Here is a 15,318-nt window from a genome sequence, read left to right as displayed (position 1 = left end):
TTACAAGGAAAGAAGATCAAGCTACAGATATGGTGAGTAACACCCCTGAGAAGCTGCATCCTTCCCAGTGGCTTCTGGGTTTCCTGAGAGGAGTTTGCTCTGTCCAGGATGCCATCAGGTGTCTGATTTGGGAACAGCTTTGCATCCTCTGTAGGGCAGAGCTCTGGGTGTATTCCCCTGGCCTGTTAGTGAGAAAAGGGGATGGGATCTGGGGGTTGTGTTTCTAGGCACTGTACCTGCCCACTGCCTTGGGCAGGCTGCTGGCAGATCTCCTTGTGGGACCCTCTGGCCTCTGACTGAGTGGGAAACATTTGAAACCAGCAGGTTTTGTGTTAGGATTTGCCTCAGATCTGTGGCTGCACACTGACCAAAGCTTCATGTTGGCAGCAAAGAGCAGCCCACACCTGCACCTCTGTTTCTCCATGGTAAACTGAGGGGAGTTTCTCAGCTGGCTGGAAACACAGGAGCCTTTCTGTTGGAAAGCCAGATGGGACTCAAAACCTGAACTCCATCCTTGTAGCTTGCTGCATGGGTCTGACTGGGGGTTCTTCTCTTCTCATAGCCCTGTAACAGGTCAGGGGGGTTAGTGGCTTCTCCAGTTATAGAATCATAGAATATCCTGAGTTGGAAGGGACACAGAAGGATCATCAAGTCCAAATTGATCCCCTCCTCAGCCAAGTATATGTACTGCTAGTGCATTCTCCAGCTCTGCCCTCGAGTTCTCCAGCAATACCTGGAGTGCTGGGTCCAGTTCTGGGCCCCTCAGTCCAAGAAGGACGTGGGTTGAATCCAGACAAGGGCAACCAGGCTGGGGAAGGGGCTGGAGGGCAAATCCTCTGAGGAGCAGCTGAGGGAGCTGGGGGTGTTCAGCCTGGAGAAGAGGAGGCTGAGGGGAGCCCTTCTCCCCACCTCCCCTGCCCTGCCAGGAGGGTGCAGAGAGGTGGGCGATGGTCTCTGCAGCCAGGGGCCAGGAGCTGGGCCAAGGGGCAATGGGCTCAAGCTGCCCCAGGGCAGGGTCAGCTCAGCTGGGAGGGCAAAGTTCTTCCCTGGCAGAGTTGTGGGGCTGTGGCACAGGCTGCCCAGGGAGGGGCTGAGGTCCCCAGCCCTGGGGGTGTTGAACAGGGGGGAGATGAGGTGCTCAGGGATCTGGTTTAGCTCAGGATGGGATTGGTTGGACTTGATGATCTTTAAAGGTTCTTTCCAACCTTGGGATTCTGTGATTCACCCTGGGATAGACAGGGAGAGCAGAGCTTTGGGGGGGCTTGGGGGCAGCGTTGGATTAAACTTAGGAAAAAGTCATGGTTTGAGTAACCACTGAAAACACAGCACACTGAGGATGTGTAATACATACATAGGTGATGAAAGGAGCTGTGAGGAAGCTGTATGCTGGGATTTTAGTGGCTCAGGGAAGTGAGGAAGGCTTTGGATGAGCTGAATTTCACATCACCACAACTTCTAAACGTTGCAGAGCAGGAGGTGGTTGGCTGGCTCTGCTGCTCCTGCCAGCTTGGGATTTCCCAGCTGAAAGGGACCCTGGGGAGCAGAAAAGGCAGTTCCTGTGGCACGAGCTTTTGATGGAAAATCATCATCCTAAACCCAAACCTCAGGGCTGTGAGGCTTCCAGCGTGTCCTGTGCAAGGAGCTTTGCCAGCAGTGGTGTCTTTTGGTGAAGACACTGTGTCTGTATTTAAGCACTGCTTCCTGCAGTTCAACTCACCCTGGCTCCTGGGAGTTGTGTAACACATCCCCTGCTGCAGCAGGCAAGGGATGTGAGCAGGGAATGTTCCCCTGGGAAAGCTCAGGCTGCTCTTGTAGCTCCTCTGGTGTCCAGACTGTGGGCTGTGTTTCTGTGACTGAAATAAACCCCCAGGACCTGATCTGACTGAGTCAGCAGAGCAGGTCTTGTGTGTCCTAGGAAGCAGTTCCACCAGGACACAGCTCTGTGCTGGGTTAGGTGCTCCCAAGGTGAGAAGGAACCAGTGGCACAGACACTGGAGGACAGGAGGTGAGACCTGTGGCACCTCTGTGCTTCCAGCTGGTGTTGAGTCACATCCCTGGATGTGTTTTTAAAAAGGGGAGAGGAGGTGCTGAGAGATCTGGGGCAGCCCAGGACAGGGGTGGGTGGACTCCAGGAGCTTTTCCAGCTTTTCCAGCCCTGGTGATGCTGGGATTCTGTATCCATGCTGCATGTTCATGTGGAGGTTTCAGAGGAGGAGTGAATGTTGTTTCACCTGGGGGTTCCTCCCATCTGAACACTCTCATCCTGTTTGTGAGGCTGTTGTCAGTTTGTCCTGATCCTTGTACAGCTTGAGCCCATTGCCCCTTGTCCCATCTCCTGGCCCCTGGCTGGAGACACCATCACCCAGCTCTCTGCACCCTCCTGGCAGGCAGAAGTTTCACAGCAGACAGACAAATCCAGCCCTGTCTACTCCAGCTCTGCTCAGTCCCTGCCCTGCAGGAGCCACCTGCCTCTCCGTGGGCACAGCCAGCCAGCAGGCATGGCAGCCTCTCCTGGGACTGTCTTGGTTGGAAGGGACCTTTCAGAGCCCAACCACCACCCCACCCTGCCAACCACCTCTAACCCACGTCCCCCAGCACCACATCTCCCTGTCCTTTGGATCCCTCCAGGGATGGAGACCCCACCACTGCCCTGCTCAGCCTGTGCTGACACCCACCAGCCCTCTCTGGGGAGAAGTTTTTCCTGCTGTCCAGTTTAAAATCCCAAGTCATTCCTTGACCTCTAAAGTGATCCATAGGAGCGAGGCAGGGATGTAAAGGTCAGGCTGAGCTAAACCTCACCAGGGGCCAGCAGCAACTTGATACCTGCTAGCTGTTAAAAAGCAGGGTGGCTGTCAGCATGGATCAGGCTGGGATTGCAGTGGGGTGTATCTGTCCAACTGTGAGTGTGCCCGTTGGCATGGGAAGAGGGGAGGAGACCCAGAGGGGCTGGGACACACGTGGCCCCATGTCTGTGTGCAGGGACCTTCTGCAGAGCCTCAGCTGGGCTGGGCAGGGAGTGTGGGGGGCAGCTCTTGGGCCTGGCTGTCTGAAGGAATGAGGTTGTCAGGGCAGGTCCTTCAGGAGGAGCACTGGAAGGGCAGATCCTGGCTGGAAGCATGGGGAAGAATCGAGTATCTCCTTGGTTAGGCTGTTGTAGTGCTGGTCTGTACAGCACAGCTGGTGCTCTGACAGTGTGGGACACAGAGGGAGAGGCACTGGGTGTGGGCTTAGTGCAGGCTGGGGGAGGAAGGAGTCAGGGCAGAGGTTTGGGAGTCACAGTGCTCGTGTCCTGCAAGGGCTGACAGGGACCAACGTCTGGAAAAGGACTTCAGGAATGATCCCAGTGTGGAGAAGGGAGAGGAGGGAAAGGACCCTGACAGACAGGTGACTGCTCTGGGGAAGGTGATGTTGTTGCACAGGAGATGAAAGGGTTTGGAGGAGTAATAGAGCTAAACATTCAGCTGAGAAGAGTGGAGCATCATCCACTCTGGGAACACAAACAGAACTGCTTTGGCATGGAAGCCAAAAGGCTCAGACATCCCATAATTCACTCAACTTATTGTGTACAGATACACACTGCAGCAGCTGAAAAACTAGATGGGATGTATCTCTGAATCCCAGGGGCTGGAAGGGCCCCCCAGAGCCCCTGGGGTCCCACCCCCTGCCCAAGCAGGGGCCCCAGGACAGGGGCTGGAATCTCTCCAGAGAGGGAGACTCCACACCCCCTGGGCAGCCTGTCCCAGGGCTCCCTCACCCTCACTGGGAAGAAGTTCTTCCCCACATTGGGGGGAACTCCCTGGGCTCCAGCTTGAGCCCATCGCCCCTTGTCCTGTCCCCACAGACACTGAGCAGAGGCTGCCCATGGCCCCCTGGGTCCCACCCTTCAGCTCTTGATCCCCAGGGATCAGATCCCCTCTCAGGCTCTTCTCTGCAGGCTGAACAGCCCCAGCTCCCTCAGCCTTTCCTCCCAGGGGAGATGCTCGGATACAGGGAGCACAGCAGTTTGCAGTGGGAAGTGCCTGCCAAGCTCTGCCATCCCTGTTGGGTTCTTCAGCGTGCTGGAGAAGTGGGCAGAGCCCATGCTGAAAACCCTGAGCAGAGGGACAAGGTGGGGTGTGATCTGGGCAGCCTGTTGCCTTGTCCAGTACTGGAACATGGGTACCAGAAGGCTGGAAGGTGGCACTTGCACTACCTGGGCTGAGCTGTGGATCTCCTCACCACAGGATGTTGTGGTAACCACAGATGTACGTGGGCTCATGAGGAGATTCAGGACAGAACAGTGTGTTTCAGCCTGACAGACACACAGATGGGGTGTCTGCCCCCACAAGACTGTCTGGAGAGCTGTCAGGCAGAGCAGGACCTGGGGGTGTTGGGTGGCTGCAGGCTGAACATGAGCCAGCAGTGTGCCCAGGGGCCAGGAAAGCCAAGGGCATCCTGGCTTGTGTCAGACACAGTGTGGCCAGTGGGTCTGGGGAGGGGATTGTGCCCCTGGGCTGGGCACTGGGGAGGCTGCAGCTCCAGTGCTGGGTCCAGTTCTGGGCTCCTCAGCACCAGAAGGACAGGGAGGTCCTGGAGCGAGTGCAGAGAAGGGCAACCAGGCTGGGGAAGGGGCTGGAGGGCAAATCCTCTGAGGAGCAGCTGAGGGAGCTGGGGGTGTTGAGCCTGGAGCAGAGGAGGCTGAGGGGAGCCCTTCTCCCCACCTGCCCTGCCCTGCCAGGAGGGTGCAGAGAGGTGGGCGATGGTCTCTGCAGCCAGGGGCCAGGAGCTGGGCCAAGGGGCAATGGGCTCAAGCTGCCCCAGGGCAGGGTCAGCTCAGCTGGGAGGGCAAAGTTCTTCCCTGGCAGAGTTGTGGGGCTGTGGCACAGGCTGCCCAGGGAGGGGGCTGAGTTCCCCAGCCCTGGGGGTGTTTAAAAAAAGGGTAGATGAAATTTGCAGGTGATGAAGTAGCTCTGAGCTGTCCCTCCATGGGGGAAGGGCTGTGATCCAGCCACCAGAGCTGCCTGGAGGCAGCAGGATGGATTCCTCAGGGCAGCATCATGCTGCATAGTTTTAAAAACACTATGGCAGTAATAAAACTCTTGGGGTGATTTTGCTAGGAGTTTGATACACTGCCAGCCTCTGTTTTGGGCTGTGTGGAGTGGCAGGACCTCTGCAGGTCATCAGATGGAGTCTCCTCTTGCTGCATCCCTGTAAATCTTTGACAGACAAACCCCAGCACGTTGTGGGGTTTCTTTAGTCTCTGCCCGGTCAGCTGGAAAGCTGCCCCAGAAATTCCTTTCCCCCCTGGTTAAACCTCTGCTGTGAGACAGCTTATGCATACTTTAATGTTGTTGTGAGCATAATTCCAGTAGATTTTCCACTCTCCCTGTGCTTCTCCTTTCCCTGGTCCCACAGGACCAACCTCCTTCGTCTCCGTTTCACAGCTCACCAAACCCACTGCTCCCTTCCCTCTTGGGCAGCAGGGCCCTGTTTCCCTTACCTACCTTCACATTCCTCATCCAGATGAGCTTCCACAACTGGTTCTGTGCCCTCACCAAGGGTTTGCTGCCCACTCCCAGCTTGGGAGGGGGTTCTGCCATCAAACCAGAGCCCCTGGAGCCGCGGCGGGGCTGGAGCCGCCGCGGTCGGCGCGGGCTGGGCCGTGGCTGGGGGGCAGCTGGAAGCCCACAGCTCATTTCCTCTGCTTGCTCAGGTCGGTTCTCTGCTCCCACAGCCACTAAGAGTTCTCTGAATAATGGATGGGGAATCCATTAAGAGGGGAAAGGGCAAATCTGGGGCTTATTGAAAGGAAATCAGAGGGAAGCAGGCTGCAGGGTCTTTGTGCTTGTCCTCCCCGCCCTGCTGTGCCTCCGTCAGCTCAGCTCCAGCTGCCAGGAGCAGCACTGGAGGGGTTAACTGGGCCACTTAGTTGTAGGCACAGAGGATGTGACAAGCCAGGAGTAGAACTACACGCTGCCAATGCCAAGGGGTGTGAAACCAATCTGAATTGGAGTGAGGCTGGGGAGACTTCAGCTGGAGTGGTGTCCGGGTTGTTCCAAATGGGATGGAGTCTGGGGAGCAGTGAGCAGGGCTGCACACCTCAGAGCTCTGGCCACTGAGTAAGGTCTGAAGGGCTGAAGGAGTAAGGTCTGAAGGACTGAAGAGTAAGGTGTGAAGAACTGAGGATTGAGGTCTGCAGAACTGAAGGAGTAAGGTCTGAAGAAGTAAAGAGTAAGGTCTGAAGAACTAGAGGAGTAAGGTCTGAAGAACTAGAGGAGTAAGGTCTGAAGAACTAGAGGAGTAAGGTTTGAAGAACTGAGGAGTAAGGTCTACAGAACTGAAGAGTAAGGTCTGAAGAGCTAGAGGAGTAAGGACTGAAGAACTGAAGGAGTAAAGACTGAAGAACTAGAGGAGTAAGGTCTGAAGAGCTAAAGGAGTAAGGTCTGAAGAGCTAAAGGAGTAAGGTCTGAAGAACTGAAGGAGTAAGGTCTGAAGAACTGAAGGAGTAAGGACTGAAGAGCTAGAGGAGTAAGGACTGAAGAACTGAAGGAGTAAGGTCTGAAGGAGTAAGGACTGAAGAACTGAAGGAGTAAGGACTGAAGAGCTAAAGGAGTAAGGTCTGCAGAACTGAAGGAGTAAGGTCTGCAGAACTTGAGGGGGCTTGGGACAGTTTGGGGAAGGTGCCAGGGCTGTGTTATGTATGTGAAAGGAGCTGTGGGAAGGAGGGGAATGACATCCCAGTTCCCTCTGAAAGGTCTGGCAGGGATTGGCCTGGGTGGGAAATAAGGAAAAGCCAAGTGTGCCCTGAGAAGAACCTTCCAGATGGGGCAGAGAGGGAGCCAGAGAGGGGATTCAAGCCAGCAGCCTCCAGCAGACCCTGGGGAATGCCATGGGTTGTGGAGCTGGGCTGCGGGCTGGAGGTGCCTCTGAGGCTGGTGCCTGGGAGCCAGACCCCTGCACAGCACAGGCTGTGGGAACACCCCCAAAACAAAGGGGTGCTGGGATTTAGGACCTGCCCCAGGTCCTCTGTGGCTCTTTGCCCTCTTCCTGGTGCTTGTCATCTCCTAGGAAGAGATGAAAGGTGAGGAGCAGTCAGCCTTGGACAGCTACAGGGTGTGCTGAGGCCTCTGGGCTGAGCCAGCCTGGAGCTGGGAAGGGGCTTTGTGGTGTAGAGCGTTTCCCCTTCACCTCAGCAGCAGCTCCTCTGTGGCACCTCCAGATTTGGAGGCTTTTCATGGAGTCCCCATATGCCAACTGATGCTTGGCCAGAGATGGGACTTGGAGAAGCAGCCTTGGCAGCAGCAGTCAGGGTGTGTTGGTCCCACCAAAGGTGATGGGAAGAGCTGAGCTCGCAGGGGATCGGTGCCTGCTGGTACCTGCTGGTGTCCAGGCTCTGCCAGGGCATCTGCTGGGACCTCAGGAGGTTGACTCTGAATTGTCCATGTGATGGCAGGGGGCTGTGGATCCCCATCTCACACGTACATCAGAGAGAACCCACCCTCTGATCAACATGGTGCAGTCACTGCTCTGTGTGTCACTGACAGAGCCCAGCAGCACAGTGGGACAGGACACCCCTGGTTTATCCTTGGATTGAAAGTTCCCTGTGGGAACCTGAGTCCTGAGGCAGCCAGGGCTGGGCAGTGTCTGACCAGGCTGGGTGGCAGTGTCAGGGTGGCAGTGTCAGGGTGGCAGTGTCAGGGGTGGCAGTGTCAGGGGTGGCAGTGTTTTGGGGGCTGTTTGGATGCTCCCACTCCTGGAGCTGTCCAAGTGCTGGGAGAGCAAACCTTCCTGCTGCTTTCCTCCTGCCTGCTCCTGCCTCCAGCGGGCTCACAGGGCGCTGGGACACCCCTGGGCTGGGAGACTGGGAAGGGAAAGTGTCGTCTTCTGGGTGCATGTTCCAAGCTGAGAATAAAATCACACAGTTTAGGATGAGCTGGTGTCTGGCGTGGTTGATGCTGGGCTGCTTCGTGGTGGCAGGACAGCAGCAGACCTGCTGCAGCGTGGCAGCCTGGTCCCCCAGACACCTTTGTCTGCTGCCACAGTAGTGCTCAAGCCTGGTTGAGCAGTGCAGTGTCCTTTGCTGTGTCACAGCTGGCTCTGAAACGTGGGTTGGGAAAAAAAATCCCTTTTTAAAGTAAACTCCAGAGGAGAAACTTCCTGGACCCCCTGAGCCCGGCTCCCCAGAGCTTGCCCTGGCTCCCCAGGCTGTCAGCAGTGTCTGGGAGTGAGCAGGCTTCCCTTGCAGCTCAGCTGCACCCTGCAAACAGGCCAGGGCTCTGGGGAAGGGCTGTGCACCCCTCGGTGTGAGCAGCACACCTCCCTGCCCAGCTCCCTGCTGGCTGCCTGGAGCCTGCCCTGAGCTGTGCTCTGTGTTTGCTGCAGGGACACGGCGGGGCAGGAGCGGTTCCACACCATCACCACCTCCTACTACAGAGGAGCCATGGGCATCATGCTGGTGTATGACATCACCAACGCCAAGAGCTTCGAGAACATCAGCAAGTGGCTCAGGAACATCGATGAGGTGAGTGGGGCTTGTGGCACTGGGGGGCTGGGCTCTCTGTTGTGCCTCACAGACCATGGGGTGAGTCCCACAGCGGCTGGGTTGTGGCTTGGGAAGGGGGTTGGAGCTCTGGGACCCTTGGGGTCCCTCCCAACCCAGGCCAGTCTGGGATTCTGGGATTCCCAGTCCTGTTTAATATCTTCATCAGCCTTGATCCACCCTCAGCCAGTACCTGTTGACACAGAGCTGGGAGGAGTGGGTGACAGGCAGGACACTGAGCTGCCATCCAGAGAGACCTGGGGAGCTGGGCAGGGAGAGACCAGATGAGGGTCAACAACAGCCAGTGGAGAGTCTGGCACCTGGGAAGGAATAACTGCTGGGATCAGGACAGGCTGGGGGAGCTGCTGGAGAGGAGCTCTGGGGAGAAGGACCTGGGGGTGCTGGTGGGTGACAGGGTGGCCATGAGCCAGCAGAGTGTCCTGGGGCTGAGAGAGACAATGAGATCCTGGGGGCATCAGGAGGAGTGTGGGCAGCAGGTGACAGGAGGGGATCCTCCCCCTCTGCTCTGCCCTGGCCAGGCCCCAGCTGGAGTGTTGTGTCCAGGTCTGGGCTCCCTGGGATCAACCAGCCAGGGATCTCCTGGAGAGAGTCCAGAGGAGGGACAGAGATGCTGAAGGGCCTGGAGCCCCCAGTGCCCAGCCCAGGGGCACAATCCCCTCCCCAGACCCACTGGCCACACTGTGTCTGACACAAGCCAGGATGCCCTTGGCTTTCCTGGCCCCTGGGCACACTGCTGGCTCAGCCACCCAACACCCCCAGGTCCTTCTCTCCTGACAGCTCTCCAGCCAGTCTCCCCCAGCCTCTAGCTGCAGGGGGTTGTCATGTCCCATGTGCAGGACTCTGCCCTTGGCCTGGTTCAACCTCATCCCCTTGGGCTCAGCCCATGGCTCCAGCCTGTTCAGACCCCTCTGAAGAGCCTCCCCACCCTCAGGCAGACCCACAGCTCCTCCCAGTTTAGCTGCCCTTGGGGAGGTGATGGGGCTGTGTCAGGCCCGTAGCCACTGTCTCCTCCCACTCCCAGGCTGTGTGAGCAGGGCTGGCCTGAGGAATGTCAGGAGGACACAGCACTGCCTGTGCCTGTGCTGAGAGCCTGGCCTTCAGACAGCTGGGGTATGGAAGCAAGGTAGGAAGAGGCTACTGCTCCTTGGGGGAGCTGTGTGAACCCCTCTCTTGTCTCGTTCCAGCACGCCAACGAGGATGTGGAGAGGATGCTGTTAGGAAACAAGTGTGACATGGAAGATAAAAGAGTCGTCCCTAAAGCAAAAGGCGAACAGGTGAGTGTCAGGGAAGGAAGCAGCTGGGGGCAGGGGCTCCCCACCACCCCCAGGGCTGTGCCAGGCAGCCAGCGAGGCAGCTGGGTAGCCCAAAGGGTTGGGAAGCTGTGGGGTGTTTTCTCCAGAGCAGAGAACTGCAGAGAATGGAGCGGGTCAGCTGCAGTCTCTGCTTCCTGGGGTAGCTGCAGCTTCTGGGGCATCCTCTAAGTTCCCTATGAGTCTGCCATGTGGGAAACACCTCCCATCTTACAGGAGGCCACGGAGAGGCTCAGAGGGCTGGAGCAGCTCCCCATGGAGAGAGGCTGAGGGAGCTGGGCTGGGTCAGCCTGGAGAAGAGAAGGCTGTGGGGGGACCTCACTGCAGCCTCCCCGTCCCTGAAGGGACCCCAGGAACAGGAGGGGAATGGGCTTGTTAAAGGGCAGAGCCTGGCAGGACAAGGGGCTGGAGTGAAGCTGGAGGAGGGAAGGGGGAGAGGAGAGACTGGGGGGAAGTTCTGTGCAGAGAGAGTGGTGAGGGGCTGGAAGGGGCTGCCCAGAGAGGGGGTGGGTGCCCCGTCCCTGGGGGTGTCCAAGGCCAGGTTGGCTGGGGCCCTGGGCACCCTTGTGTAGCTCCAGGCCTGGAGGTTGGTGTCCCTGCCTGTGGCAGGGGGTTGGAGCTCTGGGACCCTTGGGGTCCCTCCCAGCCCAGACCAGGCTGGGATTCTATGATCCTTAATCCAGCCTTTGCCTTGTGATGTGACACACTTCACTGGCTGGTTCTGGATCATTTCAGTTCCAGATCTTCTCCTGAGACCCTTTGGCTGGCAGGTCATTGTGCTGCCACAGCTGCACAGACACTACCTGCTCCTCAGCTCCACTGGGCAGCATTAGGGTGACACTAACCCCCCTGTCTCTGTTCTGGTTTAGATTGCCAGGGAGCATGGTATTAGGTTCTTTGAAACTAGTGCAAAAGCAAATATAAACATCGAGAAGGCATTCCTCACGTTAGCAGAAGACATCCTTCGAAAGGTGAGTGCTCACCAGCTTCCTTTGGGGGCAAAACCCACCCCAAACCCCTCCCTTCCTTTGAGGCTTTCACCTAGAGGGCACAGAGTTGCTGAAGGGCTGGAGCATCTCCCCTGGGAGGAAAGGCTGAGGGAGCTGGGGCTGTTCAGCCTGCAGAGAAGAGCCTGAGAGGGGATCTGATCACTGGGGATCAAGAGCTGAAGGGTGGGACCCAGGGGCCATGGGCAGCCTCTGCTCAGTGTCTGTGGGGACAGGACAAGGGGCGATGGGCTCAAGTTGGAGCCCAGGGAGTTCCCCCCAATGTGGGGAAGAACTTCTTCCCAGTGAGGGTGAGGGAGCCCTGGGACAGGCTGCCCAGGGGGTGTGGAGTCTCCTTCTCTGGAGAGATCCCACCCCTGTCCTAGGGACCCTGCTTGGGCAGGGGGTGGGACCCCAGGGGCTCTGAGGGTCCCTCCCAACCCCTGTGGTCCTGTGAACCAAGCCTGGAGTGGCTTTGTCTGGAGGGGGGAGGAGGATCCCCTCCCTTTCCAGGCTCTTTGCCCCCAGCTGACGGGTGATTCCGCTCAGCGCCGGGCGCGGTGCGCTCAGCACCCACCCCTGGGCTCTGAGCGCCCCAGGACCCCCCTAACTCTGCGCTTTGTCCCTTGCAGACCCCTGTAAAAGAGCCCAACAGCGAAAATGTAGATATCAGCAGCGGAGGCGGGGTGACGGGCTGGAAGAGCAAGTGCTGCTGAGCCTCCCGCTACCCCCAGCGCCCCCCAGCCGCCCCTTTCTTCTCGCTGCAAAACAAACCACTCTGCCCGTTTTTAACCTCCAACCCACCTTCCTCTTCCTCACCTGTAACCAGCTCCTGCCTCCCTTTTGGGTTTCTGTTTAGGACAGCTTGCCTACTCTTTAATTCTCTCAACAGCCTTGTAGAGGAACACGAGCTCTGTGACTTCATTTCTCATGAGGTGGTTTTTTTTTTTTGGACACACATCCCCCCCCAATCCCACCCACCCCACCCCTTGCCCACCCCCCTCCCCAATCCCCTGTGTTACCTGCTCAACTTCCCACTGCCTTTTGGTTGTATTATAGCCCCCTCCCTCCTGCCATTAAACCCCAGAGCGACTCATACTCAACTCTGCCAACTGTACAAGAATAAAAGTTAGAATTAACGATTCCTTTGGTACCACAGTGGAATTTTCTGTCACAGACCCAACGTGTTTGAGTCCCCATAGTCTGTAAATCCATCAGCAAAGAGCCAGGTAAAGCTCATCTTCGCCTTCCAGCCTGTGAATGGGGTTTATTTTGTCCTGTGCCTTATGTGGAAAGGAACTTTCTTTTCTGTTTTTCCCTTCTTCAGGGTTTTTTTTTTGTCCTTCTTTTCTTTCTGGTGGAAGCATGTGCAGGAGACACACCATCCCTCCCTCCCTCCCTCCCTCCTCCCTCCCTCCCCTCCATCCCAAACACCCAGCTCTTCTTTGGTGATTTGCTTTCTGTAACTCTTGCTCTAAATGCATCGAGGACAAAGGGTGGTGCATAAAAACAACCAACCCCCAACCAAACCCCGATACCAGACCCAAAAATGAAACAAAAAACCCCACCAAACCCCCCTCCCCAACCCCACATTTAATCTGCTGTGTCTCCTTCTTGGTGAGCTAGCCATCCAGAACTGGTCCTGCTGCCGTTCCCCCCAGCCCTTCCCCTCGCCCCCAGCCCTCTCCTCTCTGCCTGCATGCTGCTTTTATTTGCCTTTCTTCATGGTGTGATGTGTTTTAACTAAAAGGGTGGCAACCTGCTGAGTTTGCCAACGAAATAAAACCTAATGTGAAGCACTGATTTAGCTTTTGAGGTAAGAAAACAGCGTTGGAGACCCCTGACTAACCCCCCCTCTAGCCCATGTCCGTTCACTAGTATATCTCCTCTCTCCTCCTGCGTAGCTCGGGGGGGTTTATGATATGGAAGAAGAGTTCCTTGCATGCACTAGTTTCTCTATGGAGGGTGATGTGGTCGTCTACTTTATGTGTATGAATATAACACCCCAGCCCCAAACTGACAGCAGTTCACATGACCCTTTCAGTTCTCTCTTACACCACCTCTCCCCCCATCCCTGCCCCGAGGTGGCCGGTAGCCCTATGAAAGGCTGAGTGAAACTAGATTTTAAAGCTTTATTTCCTTTTTTTTTTTAAGGTTCTTTTTTTTTTTTAAAGGAGAAAACAAATTAAAACCACAGAGAAAGTCAGTGGTTTAATTTATTGACACCCCCCCCCAAAAAAAGAAAACACTGTTCTGTTTGCTGGTGTTAAAAGCCGAGTCGCTGGTGCTTTGGGTGGGGTTTGGCCCTTGCTCTGTGCTGCAAGCCCTGGGGTGGGGGATCCTGGTGGGACTGCTCAGCCCCCCTGGGATCTCCTGCTCACCTGCTGGGATCTCCTGCTCACCTGCTGGCAGCTCCCTGCTGTCCCCTCCTGGCTTCCCCAGGCGATGCCGGGCTGGCTTTGCTCAGCTGCTCCCACCCAGCCAGGCTTTTGGCGGGTGGGAGTGTTCCCCCCTTGGCTTGCCCCAGGTTGTGAGGTGCCCACGGGAGAGCTGCTGCAGCCAGCACGGCTTCCTCCTGCCCTGAGCCTGCCCTGCCCCCTGGGTGGGAGCAGCCTGTGCCTCGCTGTGCGCTCGCCCCTCGGCCTCTCTGCAGCGCCTGGAGCCGTCAGTACCGCTGACTGACTTGTGGATGCAAGGATGGGGTTCTGACAGCGACCTCCTCGGCCTTCCATGGCCCAGGGGTCTGCCTTCTCCTCTGCCTCCTGCCAGTTTGTCCCCCTGTGTGTTAACCCTTCCCTGGGGGAGTGGCTGGGGCCGGGCGCAGGGGCACCCTCTCCTCTCTCAGCTCCACGCTGCAGGTAGAGTCCAGCTGCCCTGGGGTCCCACCTGCACCCCTGCCCTTCCCAAAAAGGGGGGAACCAACAGAGAAACAGGCACTGAGGGGTCGGGTTCCTATAATCCTTGCTTGGAACAGGAGCTTTCCAGTCCCGTCCAGTAAGTCCCACACTGCGGTGGGGTTGAGAACAGCCCCCTGGCTGGTCCCACTCCCTCTGGCCAGTTCGTGTCTCCTCACCCAGTTCCTAAACTGGGATCATTCTCGCTGCTCTCCTCCTGTTCACAGAAAGCCCTGTGAGCTGTAGCCACAGGGCTGGGCTTTGCTGAGCTCAGGGCTGAGCTGGAGCGAGCGACGGGGTCGATGCAGATAGTGAAAACAACAAAAACCCCCTCAAGTAACAACCCCCACGGGGGAGGAACTTGCAGTTGGCCTGATTCCTGCTGGTCCCTCAACTCCCTGCGAGCTCACACTGCTTGTGCCACCCCTGCCCAGAAGAGCCCCCAGCCCCAGGTGGAACCAAGCCCAAAGCCAGCCCCAGAGAGAGAGAGAGAGAGGGGAGGGAGGGGGGGGCTGTCCCCACCCTGGCTGGCAGAGGAGGCAGGCTCAGCGCTCAAAACCTTTTCTCACAGCAAAAAGAATAATTCAAAGCTTGTCATTTGATTGAACTCCTGCTAAAGCATCAGCTGAGGTTGAACCTCTCCCACCCAGGGAGCTGCCGGTGCCGGGCGGGGGGTCTCAGCCCCGCGCCCCGGGACTGGGGTGGTGGCAGCACAACAGCAGCCCCAACTCCAGGTGTGCTGAGGATGAGTTCCCATCCCTGTGGGTTTTTACTTAACCTTTTAATATTTTTGCTACTCCACTCTGGCTTTTTATTTAAAAACCACATTCTTTTTGTACCACTTACTGTATCAAATTGTATAAAAGATCACTGTCCCAGTCTTGGTCATACCAAGAGCAAATAAAAGCTTTTATAAACTTGCATTGGTTCCTTCCTCAGCCCCATGAAATCCCCATGAAACCCCATGAAATCCCATGAAAACCCCATGAAACCCCCTGAAATCCCCATGAAACCCCAGCTCACTGAGCCTGGGACGGGCACCGTGGTCCCAAATGCCTTGGTGGGGGGGAGAGCTGAGCCCAGCACCCCAGGGGGGAGATGGGTTCTGGGGCTGGGATGAGAGGAGCTTTGGCTCTGGGCTGTTGCTGCTCTTGGAGCTTGTTGCTGCTGCTGCTCAGGTGTTGGGATAAAGCCTGGGGAGCACGAGCTGCTGGAGGAATGATTTGCCATGGGGGTAGAGTGGTGGCTTTTCTGTCTTCCTGGGGTGGGACAGAGTGAGGTGGGACAGCGTGTCCAAGGCTGCCTGGTCCTGAGGGAGCCGGATCCTGGCTGTGCACCCAGGCATCCCATGGATGGAGCCTGGATCCTGGCTGTGCCCCCAGGCATCCCATGGAGGGAGCTTGGATCCTGGCTGTGCCCCCAGGCATCCCATGGATGGAGCCTGGATCCTGGCTGTGGCCCCAGGCATCCCATGGATGGAGCCTGGATCCTGGCTGTGCCCCCAGGCATCCCATGGATGGAGACTGGATCCTGGCTGTGTCCCCAGGCATCCCATGGATGGAGCCTGGATCTTGGCTGTGCACCCAAGC

The 15,318-nt window shown here is 57.2% G+C and overlaps 1 protein-coding gene across 1 annotated transcript; it reads left to right on the top strand.

The window, feature by feature from the left end:
* The first annotated feature begins 6 nt into the window (after positions 1-6).
* LOC311204217 (ras-related protein Rab-10) lies at positions 7-12,634 on the top strand. The gene is made up of 5 exons (XM_084280673.1): positions 7-32; positions 8,362-8,500; positions 9,724-9,813; positions 10,719-10,820; positions 11,468-12,634. The coding sequence occupies exons 2-5, from the start codon at positions 8,420-8,422 to the stop codon at positions 11,549-11,551; spliced, it is 357 nt and encodes a 118-aa protein (XP_084136799.1). The 5' UTR covers positions 7-32; positions 8,362-8,419; the 3' UTR covers positions 11,552-12,634.
* The last annotated feature ends 2,684 nt before the right edge of the window (positions 12,635-15,318 follow it).

This window comes from Gallinula chloropus (assembly GCF_964237585.1).
Source record: "Gallinula chloropus genome assembly, contig: HAP1_SCAFFOLD_743, whole genome shotgun sequence".
NCBI classification, from domain to species: Eukaryota; Metazoa; Chordata; class Aves; order Gruiformes; family Rallidae; genus Gallinula; species Gallinula chloropus.
The sequence above is the reverse complement of the archived record's forward strand: the minus strand, read 5'-3'. Positions and strand labels throughout refer to the sequence as shown.